General features: G+C 43.5%; 1 protein-coding gene across 1 annotated transcript in view; it reads right to left on the bottom strand.

Moving 5' to 3' along the window:
* The window catches only part of LOC124803453 (serine/threonine-protein phosphatase 6 regulatory ankyrin repeat subunit A), a 446,739-nt gene that overhangs the window by 306,382 nt on the left and 121,539 nt on the right, over positions 1-18,818 (bottom strand). Inside the window, exons 6-7 of the mRNA XM_047264641.1 lie at positions 12,957-13,165; positions 5,353-5,610 (exon numbers count right to left, since the gene is read on the bottom strand). Coding sequence (XP_047120597.1) covers positions 5,353-5,610; positions 12,957-13,165 — 467 coding nt within the window. The remainder of the gene's footprint in view (positions 1-5,352; positions 5,611-12,956; positions 13,166-18,818) is intronic.

The raw sequence follows: 18,818 nt of genomic DNA, 5'->3' as shown, positions 1-18,818 counted from the left end.
ACATTCCAAAATCTCTCCCCCAGGCGCGGCTTGTAATTAAAGGCTCTGAGGCGGAGCCGCCCCAAAATATATGTTAAAGTAAATTTCGCAAGATCATATTACATACTTTAAGTTATCAGGACGACTTTCGCACATTTCCCATTCCGATTAAAATAACGATGGTCAACGTTTTTGGAACTGTTTGTATCGATAGATGTTTTCCGAACGTCAGTAAGCAGCATGTAGTAGCGGTTTGGGGGCGTGGTTTCTACATAGTACTGCTCTTTATGGGCGACCCGAAGGCTCAGAGCTTGCAGCCTAAGGGTGTCATACCAACCACCACACGTTTTTCACGTTCCACTATCTATGTAATAAAGGAATGTAGAGTGGCCGAAACTTCGCTATCCAATCTCTGTCTCTGCACATCTCTACTACGCTTCGATGCGTCATTAATTGACGTTTAATATTATTGTTTTGATAATGTTTTACATAGTTCTTTTGATTCTCCCATTGGCTATTTTTCCACATTTAGAATAAGTTTACAAATATCCCGCCAAAGTGCACTAAACTACCGTAACATAACAGTACTGCCATCTAGCGAGAGTTTCATAAGTGATTAGAGGACAAAGCGCGCGAAATTTGTCCCGTTACTTTACTTTCCTTGCTTGCTGATGCTGACTGCTTTTTTTGATACCGTGTGATATTAGCAAGTTTCTTTTTCGGAGTGTATTTTGCAAGATTTTAGTGAGTTTTACTTGTTTGTGAATATCTGCGACATACCGTGAGAGTGAAACCAGCGCAATATGAATTCAGTGTGCAATTTAATAGGTAAAAACTTGGAACACAGATATAGGATGCAAGTGAAAGAACTTGGTGCACCCAGACCCGATCTAACGATCAATCAAGAACAGAAACAGTGCAAATCTAGGCAAGGATACAAACGCAGTTTTAATAGAGCAATGTACGATGCAGCTGAGTGGTTGTGTGGTTGTGAAGTGAAAAACGCATTTTTCTGTTTCACCTGCCTTCGTACAAATAGTACTGATAGTGCCTGGACTGAAACTAGTATCACTGACTTAAAGAATTTTCACGCAAAGGTGAAAAAACATAATTCCAGCGAAAAACATTTAACTTCGAGCTTTGGAGGTAAACTACAATAAACGCCTTAAATTTAGAACTGAAAACACCAAAAATATTAAGCAGCCGCAAAGTTAACATTCATCGCATTGAAGATCTCTCCAAAACGCGTCTTTTCATATGATTTGCTGCGAAGTGCCAGAAAATGTAATGATGACGTATAAAAACACTAACCAAAGATTTTAACTCAAAGTTAGCTTCTAATGGTATTTAATACCTGATTACAGAAGACACAGTACGTAAAATTATGGGTAGAGAGTGATCTGCCCACCCCCCTACCCCTGAATCCTTAGTTGTTTATGTCAGACTAATCTGTAGCGTAACCAGAGGCCTATATTGGCTCCGTTTGATAAATGCCGCAGCCTTCCCCAGTACAGAAACCACGAGCCGCGCATGCTCACTCCTGTCGCTTGCTCGTAAAACCTTCGTCGGCCTATAGCAAACAGTCGGCGTGATAGCCAATGCAGAGCCCAGCACAAATTGCCAGGACACGTCTCTTCTCCCTTAAAAGCGATACTCAAGGCGCGGCTGTAGTGTGGCTGGTCGACTTCTGTCCCCAAATCCCAGAATGAGTCTGCCTCCCATTTGCATGTCTCGATCGCAACAGTGGTTTGTTTAACTTTTGTCCGTAGATTAACTAGACCCATGATCGCTTGCAGAGACTAAATTCAGTTTCGTACGGCAGAGGAATCGTAGTAGACTTTCAAACAAAAAGGTCATGTTATATCTTAATTGAAGAGCTTATTTCAATAGTGGTACAAGTCCATTTTTGTTCATTTTAAGATACAGAGTCCTAAAGTTAAATGAGCGCTGAAATATCTGCAGTTGAGATACAGAAATATTCAAGCATATAGCTTCTTGCTAGAGATGAACCTTTCTTTCTGTTTGTTTGGATCATTATTGTCAGAAGCACTATAATCAGAAAAGTGGAGGTAATGGACTTGTACCACTATTGAAACAAGCCCTGCAATTCTTCTCGTACAAACATCGGTGGATCAAAGTGCGACGTATGAAGGAAGGAAAGACAGAAAGATGCGGAAATTTCAAGGTAGAAAGTTAGTTGCGAAATTCAGAAGAATTTGTACTTACAGTTTTCTAATGGTCCATTTGTGCCGAGTCTCACACACACTAAACATCACACAAAACTTGTTGTACACTTTAAATATCGAAAATATCCTGCATAAGCAAAACTGTTACAAAGGTGGCCTTACACGTAGTCCACAGAGAAAACATTATAGGTCTTCCACCGATTATGATATGCTTTTGTGCAGAGGTTATTTATCTTAACAATTTGGCTCGTAATTTACTTATATCGATTTTTACAATTGTGCTTGTTTTTGTGTGTTACAATTTTTATTTAAGTATGCTATCGAAACATCTGAAGAAATTCACTGATTCACTTTCAAGTTTTTCCGTTTAACATTTTATCTTCACATTTCCTATAATGTGAATATATCTCCAGTTCCTCTACCAAATCCATTTTATGCCCTTTATTTAGTCGGTGGAGTACTTTGACATTTTGCCCCATTTTTCCAAATGGGTGTCCTGAATTATGAACATGTGTTGCTATGGCAGATGTAGTGTGTTTGTTGTATGTGTAGGCTTTAATGTGCTCTGTGTACCTGTTGTTGAAATTTCGGCAAGTTTGTCGTAGATAGACATGGAGCATTCCTGTTATGTTACCTTGTATATTCCAGAGTCTGAATATGGATCATGATTACACTTTCTATTATGTATTAGTTTTTGTTGTGGTTTATTAGATGTAGAAAACCCAATTTTTACTTTGTGATTTTTGAAAATATTTGCAATTTTGCGTGATAGATTTCCAATGTATGGGATACCAGATATACATCTGTTTTTCTCTTTTTCTTATGTAGTGCAGTTTCCACCTGTGTCTTTCTTCACCTTGTCTAGGATTGTGTCAACCATGGAAACACTGTAACGATTGCCAACTGCAATCTTTTTCACTGTGTTTATTTCTTGGTGCATGTTTCCTTTATTCAATGGTATTTTTGTTGTCATTTGTAGCATTTACCTGTATTATTTGTTCATGAGACCCCGGAAATATTAAATACAGGTTCCCAGGTGCATGCCATTTTCCTTGACTTCCGGAAGGCGTTCGATACAGTTCCGCACCGTCGCCTGATAAAGGAAGAGCCTACGGAATATCAGACCAGCTGTGTGGCTGGATTGAAGAGTTTTTAGCAAACAGAACACAGCATGTTGTTCTCAATGGAGAGACGTCTACGGACGTTAAAGTACCCTCTGGCGTACCACAGGGGAGTGTGATGGGACCATTGCTTCTCAAAATATACGTATGTAAATGACCTAGTAGATAGTGTCGGAAGTTCCATGCGGCTTTTCGCGGATGATGCTGTAGTACACAGACAAGTTGCAGCATTAGAAAACAGCAGCGAAATGCAAGAAGATATGCAGCGGATAGGCACTTGGTGCAGGGGGTAGCAACTGACCCTTAACATAGACAAATGTAATGTATTGCGAATACATAGAAAGAAGGATCCTTTATTGTATGATTATATGATAGCGGAACAAACACTGGTAGCAGTTACTTCTGTAAAATATCTGGGAGTATGCGTGCGGAACGATTTGAAGTGGAATGATCATATAAAATTAATTGTTGGTAAGGCGGGTACCAGGTTGAGATTCATTGGGAGAGTGCTTAGAAAATGTAGTCCATCAACAAAGGAGGTGGCTTACAAAACACTCGTTCGACCTATACTTGAGTATTGCTCATCAGTGTGGGATCTGTGGGATCCGTACCAGATCGGTCTGACGGAGGAGATAGAGAAGATCCAAAGAAGAGCGGCGCGTTTCGTCACAGGGTTATTTGGTAACCGTGATAGCGTTACGGAGATGTTTAATAAACTCAAGTGGCAGACTCTGCAAGAGAGGCGCTCTGCTTCGCGGTGTAGATTGCTCGCCAGGTTTCGAGAGGGTGCGTTTCTGGATGAGGTATCGAATATGTTGCTTCCCCCCACTTATACCTCCCGAGGAGACCACGAATGTAAAATTAGAGAGATTAGAGCGCGCACGGAGGCTTTCCGGCAGTCGTTCTTCCCGCGAACCATACGCGACTGGAACAGGAAAGGGAGGTAATGAGAGTGGCACGTAAAGTGCCCTCCGCCAAAACACCGTCGGGTGGCTTGCGGAGTATAAATCTAGATGTAGATGCAGACGTATGCTGCCTTTTTATGGATATTTTGGTGATATGAGGTCGCAGGGATTGTGGTGTCAGTTACTGTGTTTCTCCTATAAATTTACACAAGAAGTACAACTTATTCAACAGAAAGCTACTCAATATCCCCTCCTTGATATCTGCGAGGTGCAATACACTGCAGTGTATAATTATAGATTTACGTACTCGGCATCGAGTTGATATGGTTGTCTAAGAAAATGCCAAGACTGTAACCGGTAGCCAATGTTTGTACCTTATTTAATGCACATTTCGTTAAAAAAATAAAAAATGCACGATAGGTCCAAAATATTTAGTATCTCATGCATATTACGAATCCAAATCGCACATAAGCTGTGAAAAATGCAACGGAGGTCCTGTAAGTAATATATTGTATTGTATGTTAACCGGGGACCTAGAAACGACGGAGAGGCTCCGTCCCCGCCGCAGCCGCAGTGGTCCACAACCCCACGACGACTACCGCAGTCCACTTCACCCCTCCGCCGCCCCACACCGAACCCACGGTTATTGTGCGGTTCGAAAAAATGGTTCAAATGGCTCTGAGCACTATGGGACTTAACATCTATGGTCATCAGTCCCCTAGAACTTAGAACTACTTAAACCTAACTAATCTAAGGACAAAACACAACACCCAGTCATCACGAGGCAGAGAAAATCCCTGACCCCGCCGGGAATCGTTGTTCGGTTCGGCCCCCAGTGGACGTCCCAGGGAACGTCTCACACCAGACGAGTGTAACCCCTATGTTTGGGTGGTAGAGTAATGATGGTGTACGCGTACGTGGAGAACTTGTTTGCGCAGCAATCGCCGACATAGTGTAACTGAGGCGGAATAAGGGGAACCAGCCCGCAGATGGAAAACCGCCTAAAAACCATCCACAGACTGGCCGGTTCACCGGACCTCGACACAGATCCACAGGGCGGATTGGTGGCGTGGACCAGGTGCCCCGTTCCGCCCGCAAAGCCGTGCGTCAGACCGCGCGGGCTTTCCTGTAAGTAACTTTAGTCCGTCCCGCGCGACTCACCGACTTGGTGCAGAGCGAGACCTCGGCGCCGCCCTCGAGCAGCAGCTGGATGACCTGTCGGTCGTTGTCGGGCACCTCGACCTCCGCCTTGGAGACCTGCGCGGCGTAGTGCAGCGCGCTGGCGCCGTCGTCGTTGACGGAGTTGACGTAGGCGGCCGCCACCTCGGGGCCGCGCTGCTCCCTCACCCACTGCAGCAGGTGCTGGACCACGTCTGCGCGGCAGCCGCGGCACGCCAGGTGCAGCGGCGTCTCCCCGTTCTGCGACCACACACCGGCAACTCTGGGTACACAATCGCGCTACTACATAGTACACAGAGACATGCGCGGCTGGCCCGAACACTGGAGACAGGCGCAGTACTATTGAGCAGCACTCTCACAAAAGTGTTGACACCATCAACGCCCTGGACATTAGCAAAGTTATCGAGACAACAGCTTTTTGTACGGTGACACAAGACGTTTTTGTTATACCGGGTGATCAAAAAGTCAGTATAAATTTGAAAACTGAATAAATCACGGAATAATGTAGATAGAGAGGTACAAACTGACACACATGTTTGGAATGACATGGGGTTTTATTAGAATCAAAAAAATAAAAAGGTTCAAAAAATGTCCGACAGACGGCGCTTCATCTAATCAGAATAGCAATAATTAGCATAACAAAGTAAGTCAAAGCAAAGATGAAGATGATGTTCTTTACAGGAAATGCTCAATATATCCACCATCATTCCTCAACAATAGCTGTAGTCGAGGAATAATGTTGTGAACAGCACTGTAAAGCATGTCCGGAGTTATGGTGAGACATTGGCGTCGGATGTTGTCTTTCAGCATCCCTAGAGATGTCGGTCGATCACGGTACACTTGCGACTTCAGGTAACCCCAAAGCCAATAATCGCACGGACTGAGGTCTGGGGACCTGGGAGGCCAAGCATGACGAAAGTGGCGCCTGAGCACACGATCATCACCAAACGACGTGCGCAAGAGATCTTTCACGGGTCTAGCAATACGGAGTGGAGCGCCATCCTGCATAAACATCGTACGTTCCAGCAGGTGTTTATCAGCCAGGCTGGGGATGGTGCGATTCTGTAACATATCGGCGTACCTCTCACCCGCCACGGTAGCAGTTACACAACCAGAATCTCGCATTTCCTCGAAGAAAAAAGGCCCGATAACGGTAGATGTGGTAAATCCAACCCATACCGTGACTTTCTTGTCGTGCAATGGAGTTTCCACGACAGTTCTAGGATTTTCGGTAGCCCAAATTCTGCAGTTGTGGGCGTTGACAGACCCTCGGAGCGTCAAATGAGCTTCGTCGGTCCAGAACACGTTACTCAACCAATCTTCATCTTCCGCCATCTTTTGAAACGCCCACACCGCAAATGCCCTCCGCTTCACTAAATCGCCAAGTAACAGTTCATGATGCCGATGGATTTTGTACGGATAGCATCGGAGGCTACGCCTAAGTGCCCATCAAGCAGTAGTGTACGGAATGCCGGTGCGACGTGCGACTGAACGAGCGCTGACTTCCCCGTGCATAGACGAACCCGCCACAGTCTCCATTTCTTCCTGAACTGTCCAAGCAGCATTACGCCTTGTGCTCGGTCGGCCACTACGGGGTCTATCGTCTAAACAACCCGTGGCTTCGAACTTCGAAATCATTCTCGCCACAGCTGCATTTGTCAACGGACCTTTACCCGTTCGAATCCCCTTCCAATGGCGATAGGATCGTAACGCTGAACTACCACATTCCCCAGTCTGATAATACAGCTTCACTAAATGCGCCTTTTCAGATAACGTCAACAGGTTACGACTGCAGCCGCATGTGATTCTCTCTCTCATTACAGCTCCTTTTATACACGATTCTCATGCGCAGTCACTGACGTTTTGCTGTCCAGCGCCATTGTCGGACATTTTGTGAACTTTGTTTTTTTTTTGTTCTAATAAAACCCCATGTCACTCCAAGCATGTGTGTCAATTTTTACCTCTCTATCTACATTATTCCGTGGTTTATTAAGTTTTCAAATGTATACTGACTTTTTGATCACCCGGTAGCTACAAGCCAAGAATTAAGTAAGATATCTTTAAAAGATATACTATTTATTATCATTACTGCTTTCGAACATTTCCTATTTCTGCACATACAGGGGATAGCCAAAATAATGTGAACACCTGTACTTATTTGGGAATTGTTTATTAGCAAGTGGCTAGACCTCCATTTGTCTATAATACAGCTGCGATACTTCTTGGAATACCGGAATGCAATGATAGTATAGTCTCCAGTGGAATGTTATGCCACTCTTGGATCAGAACCTCTTCTAACTCCTGTAGTGATGGCGGAAGCAGAAATCTGCTCCACAGTCTGTGCTCCAATGCCGCCGACAAGGGTTCGATACTGGCCAAGTCTGTGGGGATGGCCAAAATAATACGAACACCTATACTTACTTGGGAGTGGTTTATTAACAAATGAGTGGACCTCCATTTGCCCATAATACAGCTGCTATCCTTCTTGGAATACTGGCATGCAATGATTGTACAGTGGAATGTTATGCCACCCTTCGATCAGAACCGCTTCTAACTCCTGTAGTGACAGCGGAGGCGGAAATCTGCTCCAGAGTCTGTGCTCCAATACCGCCCACAAGGGTTCGATAATGGTCAAGTCTGTGGGGACTGTGCTGCCAGGGAAGACGCTGCAGTTCATTTACATGCTCCTCATACCACGACGGTACTGTCCTGGCTGTGTGAATGGGTGGCATTATCGTCCTGAAATATGGCATCATTGTTGGGAAACAACATTTGAATCATAGGGTGCACCTGTTCACATAACCGTTGGCTGCAACAAGGCCTTCGAGAGTAATGATGGGACCAGCAGAATACCATGATATGGCCGCCCGCAGCATCACACTTCCACCTCAATGCTTAACTGTTGGAGTCAAGAAGTCAGGGTTGTAGTCTTCTTTTGGCGTTTTCGAGACGTAAGCTCGGCCCTATGTTGGAAATAACGAAACCGTTACTCGTCGGACCATATGACGTGTTTCCGCTGATCAGCCGACCAGAATTTATTCTTCTGACACCATGTTTTACGGGTCTTTGCGTTGGTTGTCGTCACTAATGGTTTCAGTATTGAGGCTCGTCCATGAACATTCGCTTTATGAAGTTCTCGGCGAACAGTGTCGATAGATAAGGGGTCTCGAAGATGACTATTGAAATCTGCAGTCACTTTAGCCGCCGTAGTTTTGTGTTGTTTTGACACAATTCCTGTTAGCGTATGATGATCTCTGTCATTTAGTCTTGATTTGCGCTCACTATTACGTTTACACGATGATGTCTCTCCATGTTGCGTTGACTGCCATGACTGTTGAAACAGTTGCTCTTGAAACATTCAATAACTTGGCTGTCTTGGTTACTGATGCTCCAGCTAATCGGGCCCCCACAATCTGTCCTCTTTGGAACTCTTATGCCTTTCCTTGCACGTCGACCTCGACCTCTGAATGCAAATACTAAGTGTGCACTGCTCCTAAACAGCCTGTACTGATACCTAGTCCGTACTGAACACGCACAGTCCAACGTGACACGTGCCTTACCTGCGCTGTTGACAGTCGAACACGACCGTCGCGTTACTACCGCTGTTCACATTATTTTGCGCATCCCCTGTAGCTGCAGTGCACTTACAGATTCCTGAAAATTATTAGACTAACGATGAAAACTTTGGGAGTTACTAACCATCTTCACTCCAATACAAGACACGATAGTAGGTGAACACGAAATCCACTAACAAAATTAGTTCAGCGACATTTTATGAGTATTTTGGTCTGAGGGTCCTGTGGACGCCAGTGGCACCATTTATATTTATATGTGTATTGTGCTCAAAATATGTACACAACAGTGAAAATGTTGACGGTACACGCTTTGTGTCTTGTTTGGAAACAAATTTGTTCCATTCATTCAGTCATTGTTCGTGCTGTTGGCAATCGTAATGCCTATATTGTTCTTCATCGTCAAGTTTGCATTCAGAAATGCTCGCTTTTGTCTCAGATTTCTTATTCTATTCAAAATTTATTGCGTTATAGGATACCATCTCTAGAGCTTGTCCCCTAAAGAAGAAATAAGTTAATATTTTTACCTAAAAAATAGATAAAACAGTACCTATAGAAACTTAAATTTTCTCTTAAGAAACTAGATACCAGAGGAAATGATTAGCGTCTTATCCCTACGATTAACTGAAAAATAATGATGCATAACTATTAATTAACTGTAAATCAACCTAAAGTGAGATAAATGTGCTAAGTACAACAATTTTGATAAACACTGATGACAAAGTACGATACATAAGAATTACTTTATTACCTTAAACAATTATTGCATAATGTATGTACGAGTACATTACTAATAAACTACATTAAAAATCACTTCAGAAAAAAATATACTAGAGATCAAATTCAGTAAACTTATTTATTCCAAATAATAAAATGAAAACAAATGCACTATAATAGATAATAAAGGTATCCTAACATGCATAGAACAATCTTAAGTTTCGTTCAAATAGTTTAATAGTAAGTTCCATTTTGAACCTATCCATATATACACTAAGACTTATTTGGAGCTATATTCTGCAGAAACTTAAGTAGAATAATCATTAATGAGTGTGACAGGTAATGTGTACATACCTTAGAGCCATTGTCTGTTAATTAACTGATTTAAATCCACCTTCACTTACAATTTCTCACTATTAAATCCACTACATAAACAAAAATCTATTACTGTCCACCTCTTTTAAATCATAACCTGCAGCTTGAATTGAAATATTTTATAATTATACACCAATAAAATGATAACTCTAAAAAGAGGTTTTGATAATGGAGATACACAAATAAATTAATAAATGTGGAGTCAAACATGTATTATCAGTCAGTATAGTTGTGGCTGCTGGCACTAAATGTGCTAGTAGTAAATCAATTGCTAATTCGAGAATCATTGATCGTTAAATCAAATTACAGCAAAAAATAAACATTTAGTTTAAGAAAGACTCGCATAGATTACAGGGTAAAATGAATAAGTGAACATGAATAACTTTTGAACATGTAAATAAATTTTCAATAATAATGTTAACAAACTTACAAATTAAAAATATCTATTAAGGCAAAATAAAAAAAATTAAATTTCGATCATAACATCCATCTAATTACAATTGCTTCTCTAATGTACATTAATAAAGACAGTCAAATCTGCATACTAATATCCGAACAAATGTGTTATGTCTTGGTTATATTATTTAATCTTTCTTTAGAGGAGAGAGTCCACTCACACCCAAACCTCAAGATGTCAGGTACTGAGATCAACCAAAATTCTGATTTAGTTCGTGCTACGTGCTGTCGTCTGCTAGAACATGCCCAAACGGTAAATAATAGTAATACCAGAACTACGGAGAACAGGAAAGGCGTATCTGTGAGTGGTAGTTCTGTAGACCTCGCGTGGGAGAGTTGTCAGACCGTGAGGTTATTGTGTCAAAGGTCCCACGTTGAAACCTCACAGATGACAGTTTGTTTTAACCCTTTACGCGTGTTGTATGGGTGAACACTTTCCTGTCACGTAAAAGGACTTTTCGGAGTTTGCAGAAATTTTCTTTTGTCAGTCTGCTTTCGCTTTGTTACCTGAAAGTAGCAAGCTCATAGAATACATTTGTATAGATAGGTGTGGTATGCCGTCGGACAAGCGTGACAGAACGGAGACCAATCGTGACGAAGCAGCTAGTGCACTTGTAGTTTCACGGGACAAACATACACAATCGGAAGAGTAGAATAAAGAAACAAATGCATCACACGTGCGGAAGTACATAGAGTATAGACCATAGATAACATAGACTCCGTGTGACGTCATTTTACTGATGAAGAAGTAAAGACCTTCACATTTGCTCTGATTGGATAATTGTTTTGGATCGAACAGATTAGGTAAAGTGACGAAAACCTCAGTTGTGTAAGTGAATAACTTTAAAATACTTGCGCAAGTATTTCCGTAAGTTGGAAGTTAATATGGATGTGGGCCCTTGGATGTAAAACTGCGTGAATGACGAAGATTTTGAGACGACATATCGTTAATATCTAGCTCACCACACCAGTATAATCAACGTTTTGTAATGTATTACGCTTCCTATCTTGATATCGTTTCGGTATCTGTACTGGATTAAGCAAAAGTCAGAAAACATACGTGCTTATTTTGTGTAAGTACCTGACACTATGCACATAAAAGAATTTTCTTTCTTACAAAAGCTTAATAAAGTATTTCACAAATGTTGTTGTGGAATCGTTAGAAAACTAATGCTGCGTTCGAAATTGTTATTTTGTCTTCCATCTCACAAAAATGTTCAAATGGCTCTAAGCACTATGGGACTTAACATCAGAGGTCATCAAACCCCTAGAATTTAGAACTACTTAAACCTAACTAACCTAAGGACATCACACACACCCATGTGCGAGGCAGGATTCGAACCTGCGAACGTAGGAGCAGCGCGGTTCCGGACTGAAGCACCTAGAACCGCTCAGCCCCATCGGCCGGCGTCTTCCACCTCTGTGAAAGCAGCGAATTACAAGAATTCACTGTGCAAAAAGGAAAAAAAACATGTATTAACTAAAGAACAATCATTCTGTCGCTCGTTAGAGGAACTGTCAATTCTTTTGAGCTTGACCACATGTAAAAATGATAACCACTGCTATATTGTCAGCGATTTCGGAGAAGCTGGGTTAAGTGCACTACTGTATGTGTAAGAGTAATATTACACTTAGCTGTATTGTCAAAATCAGTGCTTGATTTCAGCTATAAATGAGAATCTAACAGTCAGCTTCACTTCACACATCACTTAACGATAGGAACTCTGCTTACTGCGCCGAATCACGAGACTTAGTTGCTGGCTCAAATGGTTCAAATGGCTCTGAGCACTATGGGACTTAACTTCTGTGGTCATCAGTCCCCTAGAATTTGGAACTACTTAAACCTAACTAACCTAAGGATTCGAACCTGCGACCGTAGCGGTCGCGCGTGTCCATACTGTAGCGCCTAGAACCGCTCGGCCACAAGGGCCGGCTTGGACGCTGGTTTGAAGCTTTAACACGGCAGAGACAGGGACACGTTCGGTCTATGTTATATATGGTCTGTGCAGAAGTATTAATGCCCACGGAAGCTATACCTATCGGTTACTCGGAGTTATGCTTTTCCTGTGCTCCATGGTTCTGGTGTTATTTTTAATTAACGTTTACGCCGTTCCTGCTGGACCACAGTAAATCGGAGTTTTGTTTGACACTCTATCGACATACAACATTCGGTACCGATCTGAGTGTCAGACATCTGGAGCTTTTGGTGTGAGAATGAGGCAGGTAGATGGAGTCACAGAGGACCTGCAGAAAATAGATTGTATGGGATGGAAAGCTAGGGTGTTGCTGGATCAAGACAACTGCCGGAGAACTGTCGAAGAGGCCAAGGTTCACAATGATCTGTACAGTCACTGAAGAAGAAGCGCTAATGAGAAATGAACGAAAGCCAGAGACATCGCGGTAAACGTATGTCCCGCGCGTTGTCAGTGCGTTCATCTGAGTTTGGCGACGCGCCCGCGGCCTGACCTTGGACTTGAAGAGGGCGTCGCCGCCGTCGTTGAGCAGCAGCGTGAGCGTGGCCAGGTTGCCGTGCTTGGCGGCCACGTGCACGGGCGTGCGCCCGTCGTCCGTCGTCAGGTTGCAGTTGGCGCCCGACTTGAGCAGCATCAGCGCGCACCGGTCGCCCTCGCGCACGCGCGCCGCGATGTGCAGCGGCGTCTCTCGCAGCTTACCTCCTGCAACAGCAACGGCCGCAGGCACAGTCTTAAAGAGTAACGTGACCGGTGCACAGAGACGGGCCAGGTACAACTTGTGTCACTTGTTTGTAAGGGGTTCATTACTATTCGCTGGCGCACTTGAGCAGATGTAATTTCGATGGATTGCTCGCGCGCTGCCTGCGATATGGAATATCTTTGCTACAATAGAATCGCAGGTCAGAGCCATAGCGTAAATATCTCTGGAGTGAGCATTGCGTTCTACGCATGCTGTCAACATTAAACCAGGATTGTCACGTGTTTGCGGGACTTCACTGTGCGTGTATGCTAACCGCAGAGTTATAAGTTTATAATGTCAAGAGTTTTTGCTGTGTTTTCACCGTGTTTTGATAGTGTAATAGCGATGGTGAATTACTGTTGTTGCTACGGATGCAAAAAAAAATGTGTGAAAGGAGGGATAGTAACTTTTCATGGGTACTATGTTTAAAAATTTCGAGACGCATTATAATTAAGGCTTGATTCTGTAGACCTATTTTTCTGCAATTTTATGACTATATAATAGATATTACGGCTCGTACAAAAGCTTACAAACAATCGCTTCCTCTTGTAAATTTGCCAGTGGAACAGGAAAGGGAATGGTTAGTTGTTTCAGCAAATACTATCCTCCATGCATTTATCAGTGACTTGTCGATTATGCATATACACTCCTGGAAATTGAAATAAGAACACCGTGAATTCATTGTCACAGGAAGAGGAAACTTTATTGACACATTCCTGGGGTCAGATACATCACATGATCACACTGACAGAACCACAGGCACATAGACACAGGCAACAGAGCATGCACAATGTCGGCACTAGTACAGTGTATATCCACCTTTCGCAGCAATGCAGGCTGCTATTCTCCCATGGAGACGATCGTAGAGATGCTGGATGTAGTCCTGTGGAACGGCTTGCCATGCCATTTCCACCTGGCGCCTCAGTTGGACCAGCGTTCGTGCTGGACGTGCAGACCGCGTGAGACGACGCTTCATCCAGTCCCAAACATGCTCAATGGGGGACAGATCCGGAGATCTTGCTGGCCAGGGTAGTTGACTTACACCTTCTAGAGCACGTTGGGTGGCACGGGATACATGCGGACGTGCATTGTCCTGTTGGAACAGCAAGTTCCCTTGCCGGTCTAGGAATAGTAGAACGATGGGTTCGATGACGGTTTGGATGTACCGTACACTATTCAGTGTCCCCTCGACGATCACCAGTGGTGTACGGCCAATGTAGGAGATCGCTCCCCACACCATGATGCTGGGTGCTGGCCCTGTGTGCCTCGGTCGTATGCAGTCCTGATTGTGGCGCTCACCTGCACGGCGCCAAACACGCATACGACCATCATTGGCACCAAGGCAGAAGCGACTCTCATCGCTGAAGACCACACGTCTCCATTCGTCCCTCCATTCACGCCTGTCGCGACACCACTGGCGGCGGGCTGCAAGATGTTGGGGCGTGAGCGGAAGACGGCCTAACGGTGTGCGGGACCGTAGCCCAGCTTCATGGAGACGGTTGCGAATGGTCCTCGCCGATACCCCAGGAGCAACAGTGTCCCTAATTTGCTGGGAAGTGGCGGTGCGGTCCCCTACGGCACTGCGTAGGATCCTACGGTCTTGGCGTGCATCCGTGCGTCGCTGCGGTCCGGTCCCAGGTCGACGGGCACGTGCACCTTCCGCCGACCACTGGCGACAACATCGATGTACTGTGGAGACCTCACGCCCCACGTGTTGAGCAATTCGGCGGTACGTCCACCCGGCCTCCCGCATGCCCACTATACGCCCTCGCTCAAAGTGCGTCAACTGCACATACGGTTCACGTCCACGCTGTCGCGGCATGCTACCAGTGTTAAAGACTGCGATGGAGCTCCGTACGCCACGGCAAACTGGCTTACACTGACGGCGGCGGTGCACAAATGCTGCGCAGCTAGCGCCATTCGACCGCCAACACCGCGGTTCCTGGTGTGTCCGCTGTGCCGTGCGTGTGATCATTGCTTGTACAGCCCTCTCGCAGTGCCCGGAGCAAGTATGGTGGGTCTGACACACCGGTGGCAATGTGTTCTTTTTTCCATTTCCAGGAGTGTAGATATGAGAGACGGAGTACAGATAAGTTCAATAGAGTGGGAGTTTGTAATTGTCTTCGTATAATACGTGTGTCCAAACCTTTTTGTTTACTATAAAGTTAGAGTAGGAGCCCATGTTACGTGTGTCTAGGACATGGAGAATGATTATGTGTGATTTATATTTTAGTTTCCCGAAGGATGAACAGCGAGTAAAGATGCGGCTCCAGAAAATGAGGAGTGATTTTGTCCCCACAAAATATTCCAAAGCATGTTCAAAACACTTTGAAGAGGAATGTTTAGAAAGAGAAAAATTTGGACATGTGTGGCTGAAGGTAGACGCTGTACCAACTATTTTTAATTTTCCACAGCATCTACTACCAATTTCTGCATTCAGTTTAAATACATTTTCTGCACAAATCAAATAAAAAACACAATAGTGCAGCTAATCAAAGTACACATTCATCTTCTTTGGTGTATTTTGCCTTCAATTTATTTTCCTCACCATTTGATTAAGAAGCGTCAAATATTATTAAACATGTCCTCAAACTCTTTCATTTGTGTCACTTTCCACTTCCCGTAAAGGTGTTACATGGGTTGACTGTTACATGACCAGGTGTATTTGCTTTACAGTACATTTATTCTCCGATCGCCTTTTTTCCCCTTTCTTACTCATTCTACTATTTATTTAATAAACTAGGAGCAAGTACGTAAAATGAGTTAAATAAACACTTCAAAGTGTCACCAGTAAGAAAAATTGTGCTTTAGGTCGCAAAAATGAGAAAATAAATGCGCAGAAATATCAGAAAAAAGGACGAATTAGCAAGGATATAATCGCTGATGTGTGGCAAATTCCGTGTTTCTCGGACACTTGCAAAAGTACTAGCGTACTGTCAAGTCGTTTTGCAGGACTATCACTGCAAAAATGTACGTCAGGCTCTGTAATACTATAAAGTGCCGGTATCATACCGAAAACTACCAAAAATCGAGTGCATCTGAACTGTGACACTTATCGCAAAGAAGCAGAATGCAATATCACTTGCCCTTATAAGTTACGTAGCTGGTTTATACCCGGTATCAAATGGATACTGTTAAAATGTCTGCGCAACATACATAAATAATCCACGACACGTACGAAAAGAATACGTCTGTACTAGGGATGTAGTGACATTCGAAATATACAGGTCGCTATACGGACACACACACGACGTCCCGAGAACACGTGACCAGGCCGGCAATGTATGTTGACAACACAAAATTTGTTCTGCGCATGTGAATGCTCACTCCAGAGATATTTACTCCATGGTCAGAACAGTGTTGGCAGTAAGTCGAGTTTACTAGCTCGCAGAGAGCAGTCGTGTTTTGTAGCTCGCACAGAGCACTTGAGCTATGGAGTTCGGACAGGGCAGTCCAGCAGTTGACTTGTGTTGGGCCGGTCGTGCAGAACGATGGCAGTGCCTGAGCGTTGTTGTATAAGGAAATTAAAAAAAAATTGTTCTTTGTTGCTGGGTGCATATGTTAATTGCCACAACTGATTTAACCACAACTGTAATGTTAAAGTCCCATGTAATTCCTTGCAGAAATGTTTCAATAATAACTTTTGTTCTCATGAAAACTTTTGCCAGTCATTTATCTGAGATTAAAGATTTTACGAATTTTTCCTGTGCATACTCACGTTGATTCACTCACTCACTCACTCACTCACTGGTCATACCGGACTCGAGAGTCCATTACCGCAGCAACGTATTTTCGCCACCTGTCCCTGTCTTGGGCTATTGCCTTCCATTCACATTCAATACCTAGGCTCCTCAAACCACCCTTCACGTTGTCCTCCCATCTACGCCTCGGTCTCCCCACAGGACGTTTTCCCTCCAAGTGCCCTACCAGTACTCTGCGCGTTGCCCTGCCCTCATCCATTCGAGCTACGTGATCCGCCCATCGCAGCCTACGTGATTTAATAATACTGATTATGTCAGGGCTTGAATAGAGTTCGTGAACCTCTTCGTTATGCAGTTTTTGCCACTCTCCGCTAATGTCATCCCTTTTTGCTCCGAAAATTTTCCTCAAAATTTGGTTTTCAAATACTTGAGACGGCTTTTCATTTTGCACAGTGCGAGACCGAGTCTCACACCCATACAGCATAACTGGTAGAATAATAGTTTTGTATATTCTAATCTTTAAATTCCTGACAATATCCGTGATGAAAGTAATATATTCAGTGAGAAGTAGCACGCATCTCTTCTTCAGTTCGGATTCATTCTCATTTCTCGAAGTGAAGTCCACGCTTAGATACTTAAATGTGTTCACTTTTTCAAACTGCATGTCTCCAACTCTTAACATTTCCTGATCTACTGCTGTTGGCATTCTAGTAGTAACCAGGTATTTAGTTTTGTCTTCACTTATCCTTAGACCTACATCTTCACTAGCCTTGATTAACGCATTCGCATTTGCTGTTACAGTTTCTTTCCTATCGCTAATGATGTTTAGATCATCTGCGTACCCTAATTCAGCAAAAGAAAATCAGTTGTTTTCCTACAAATGAAAATCTAGTGGCCAGCATTGCATTGGGCTGTGCCAAAAATTTCTTATAGGAGCAGATACACAGATAGCGTTATCCGGCGACATCATTGTGAGGTAAGAATTTTCCAGTTTATTCAGGATCATTTCACAGGGCCACGACGCAGCGCTGCTGACGTCAAAACTTATTAATCTCGATATGCAGTCAGTCTTTAATGGAAGGTCACATTAAAACTTGAAATTTTATTATTGGAAAGAAATTTTTCTCTTCGGAACTGAAACGAGATTTTTCTGTTGGGAGGTCACACTAAATGTGAATATTATAATTATTTTTCTGTTGGGAGGCTACATGTTTTCATAGCGTAGACGATGGCGCTAGAGACTGTTCCGGCTTTGGCTCGGGTTCGATCCTTACTACCCACCAGTGTCCAATATGTGTCTCGTTCACTTGTTCGGTTTTAGGAAACCAAACGAGGAACACGTTTGGTAACACCATCTCTGGCATGCCGCTCGGATCTGCGCGTGCAGCGGCCTGACTGGCTAACTTAATGCTAATTAACTTGGTAACGTCGCAAATACCGATTTTTTTTCTTAACAGTTATTTCTCAGCACAGCCTACCATGCTAACGACCTTAAAAGCTTTTCAGAATATTTCTAACCGCCCTGCATATACGAGCAATAAATAAATAAATATTCAATATGTGGCTGTGAATTTTTCTTCCCTGCGGTCACTAAACGTCACAAAAACTATTGTAATGACGAAAACAACTTATAAAGCTAGAATGAGATTTTCACTCTGCAGCGGAGTGTGCGCTGATATGAAACTTCGTGACAGATTAAAACTGTGTGCTGGACTGCGACTCGACCTCGGGACCTTTGTCTTTCGGGTAGCTCAGTTGGTAGAGCACTTGTCCGCGAAAGGCAAATTTTAATCTGCCAGGAAGTTTAACTTAAAAAGCTGATTGCTGGTAAAAAGTGAAGAGTGGGAGTGCTTTTCTGTATTCAAGACTGGCGACACGTCACGTGATGACAAATCCTTCTTCTGCAAGTTTGTCA

The sequence above is a fragment of the Schistocerca piceifrons genome, chromosome 6 (genome assembly GCF_021461385.2).
Source record: "Schistocerca piceifrons isolate TAMUIC-IGC-003096 chromosome 6, iqSchPice1.1, whole genome shotgun sequence".
NCBI classification, from domain to species: Eukaryota; Metazoa; Arthropoda; class Insecta; order Orthoptera; family Acrididae; genus Schistocerca; species Schistocerca piceifrons.
Note: the sequence above shows the minus strand (reverse complement) of the source record. Positions and strands in the feature narration are given on the sequence as shown.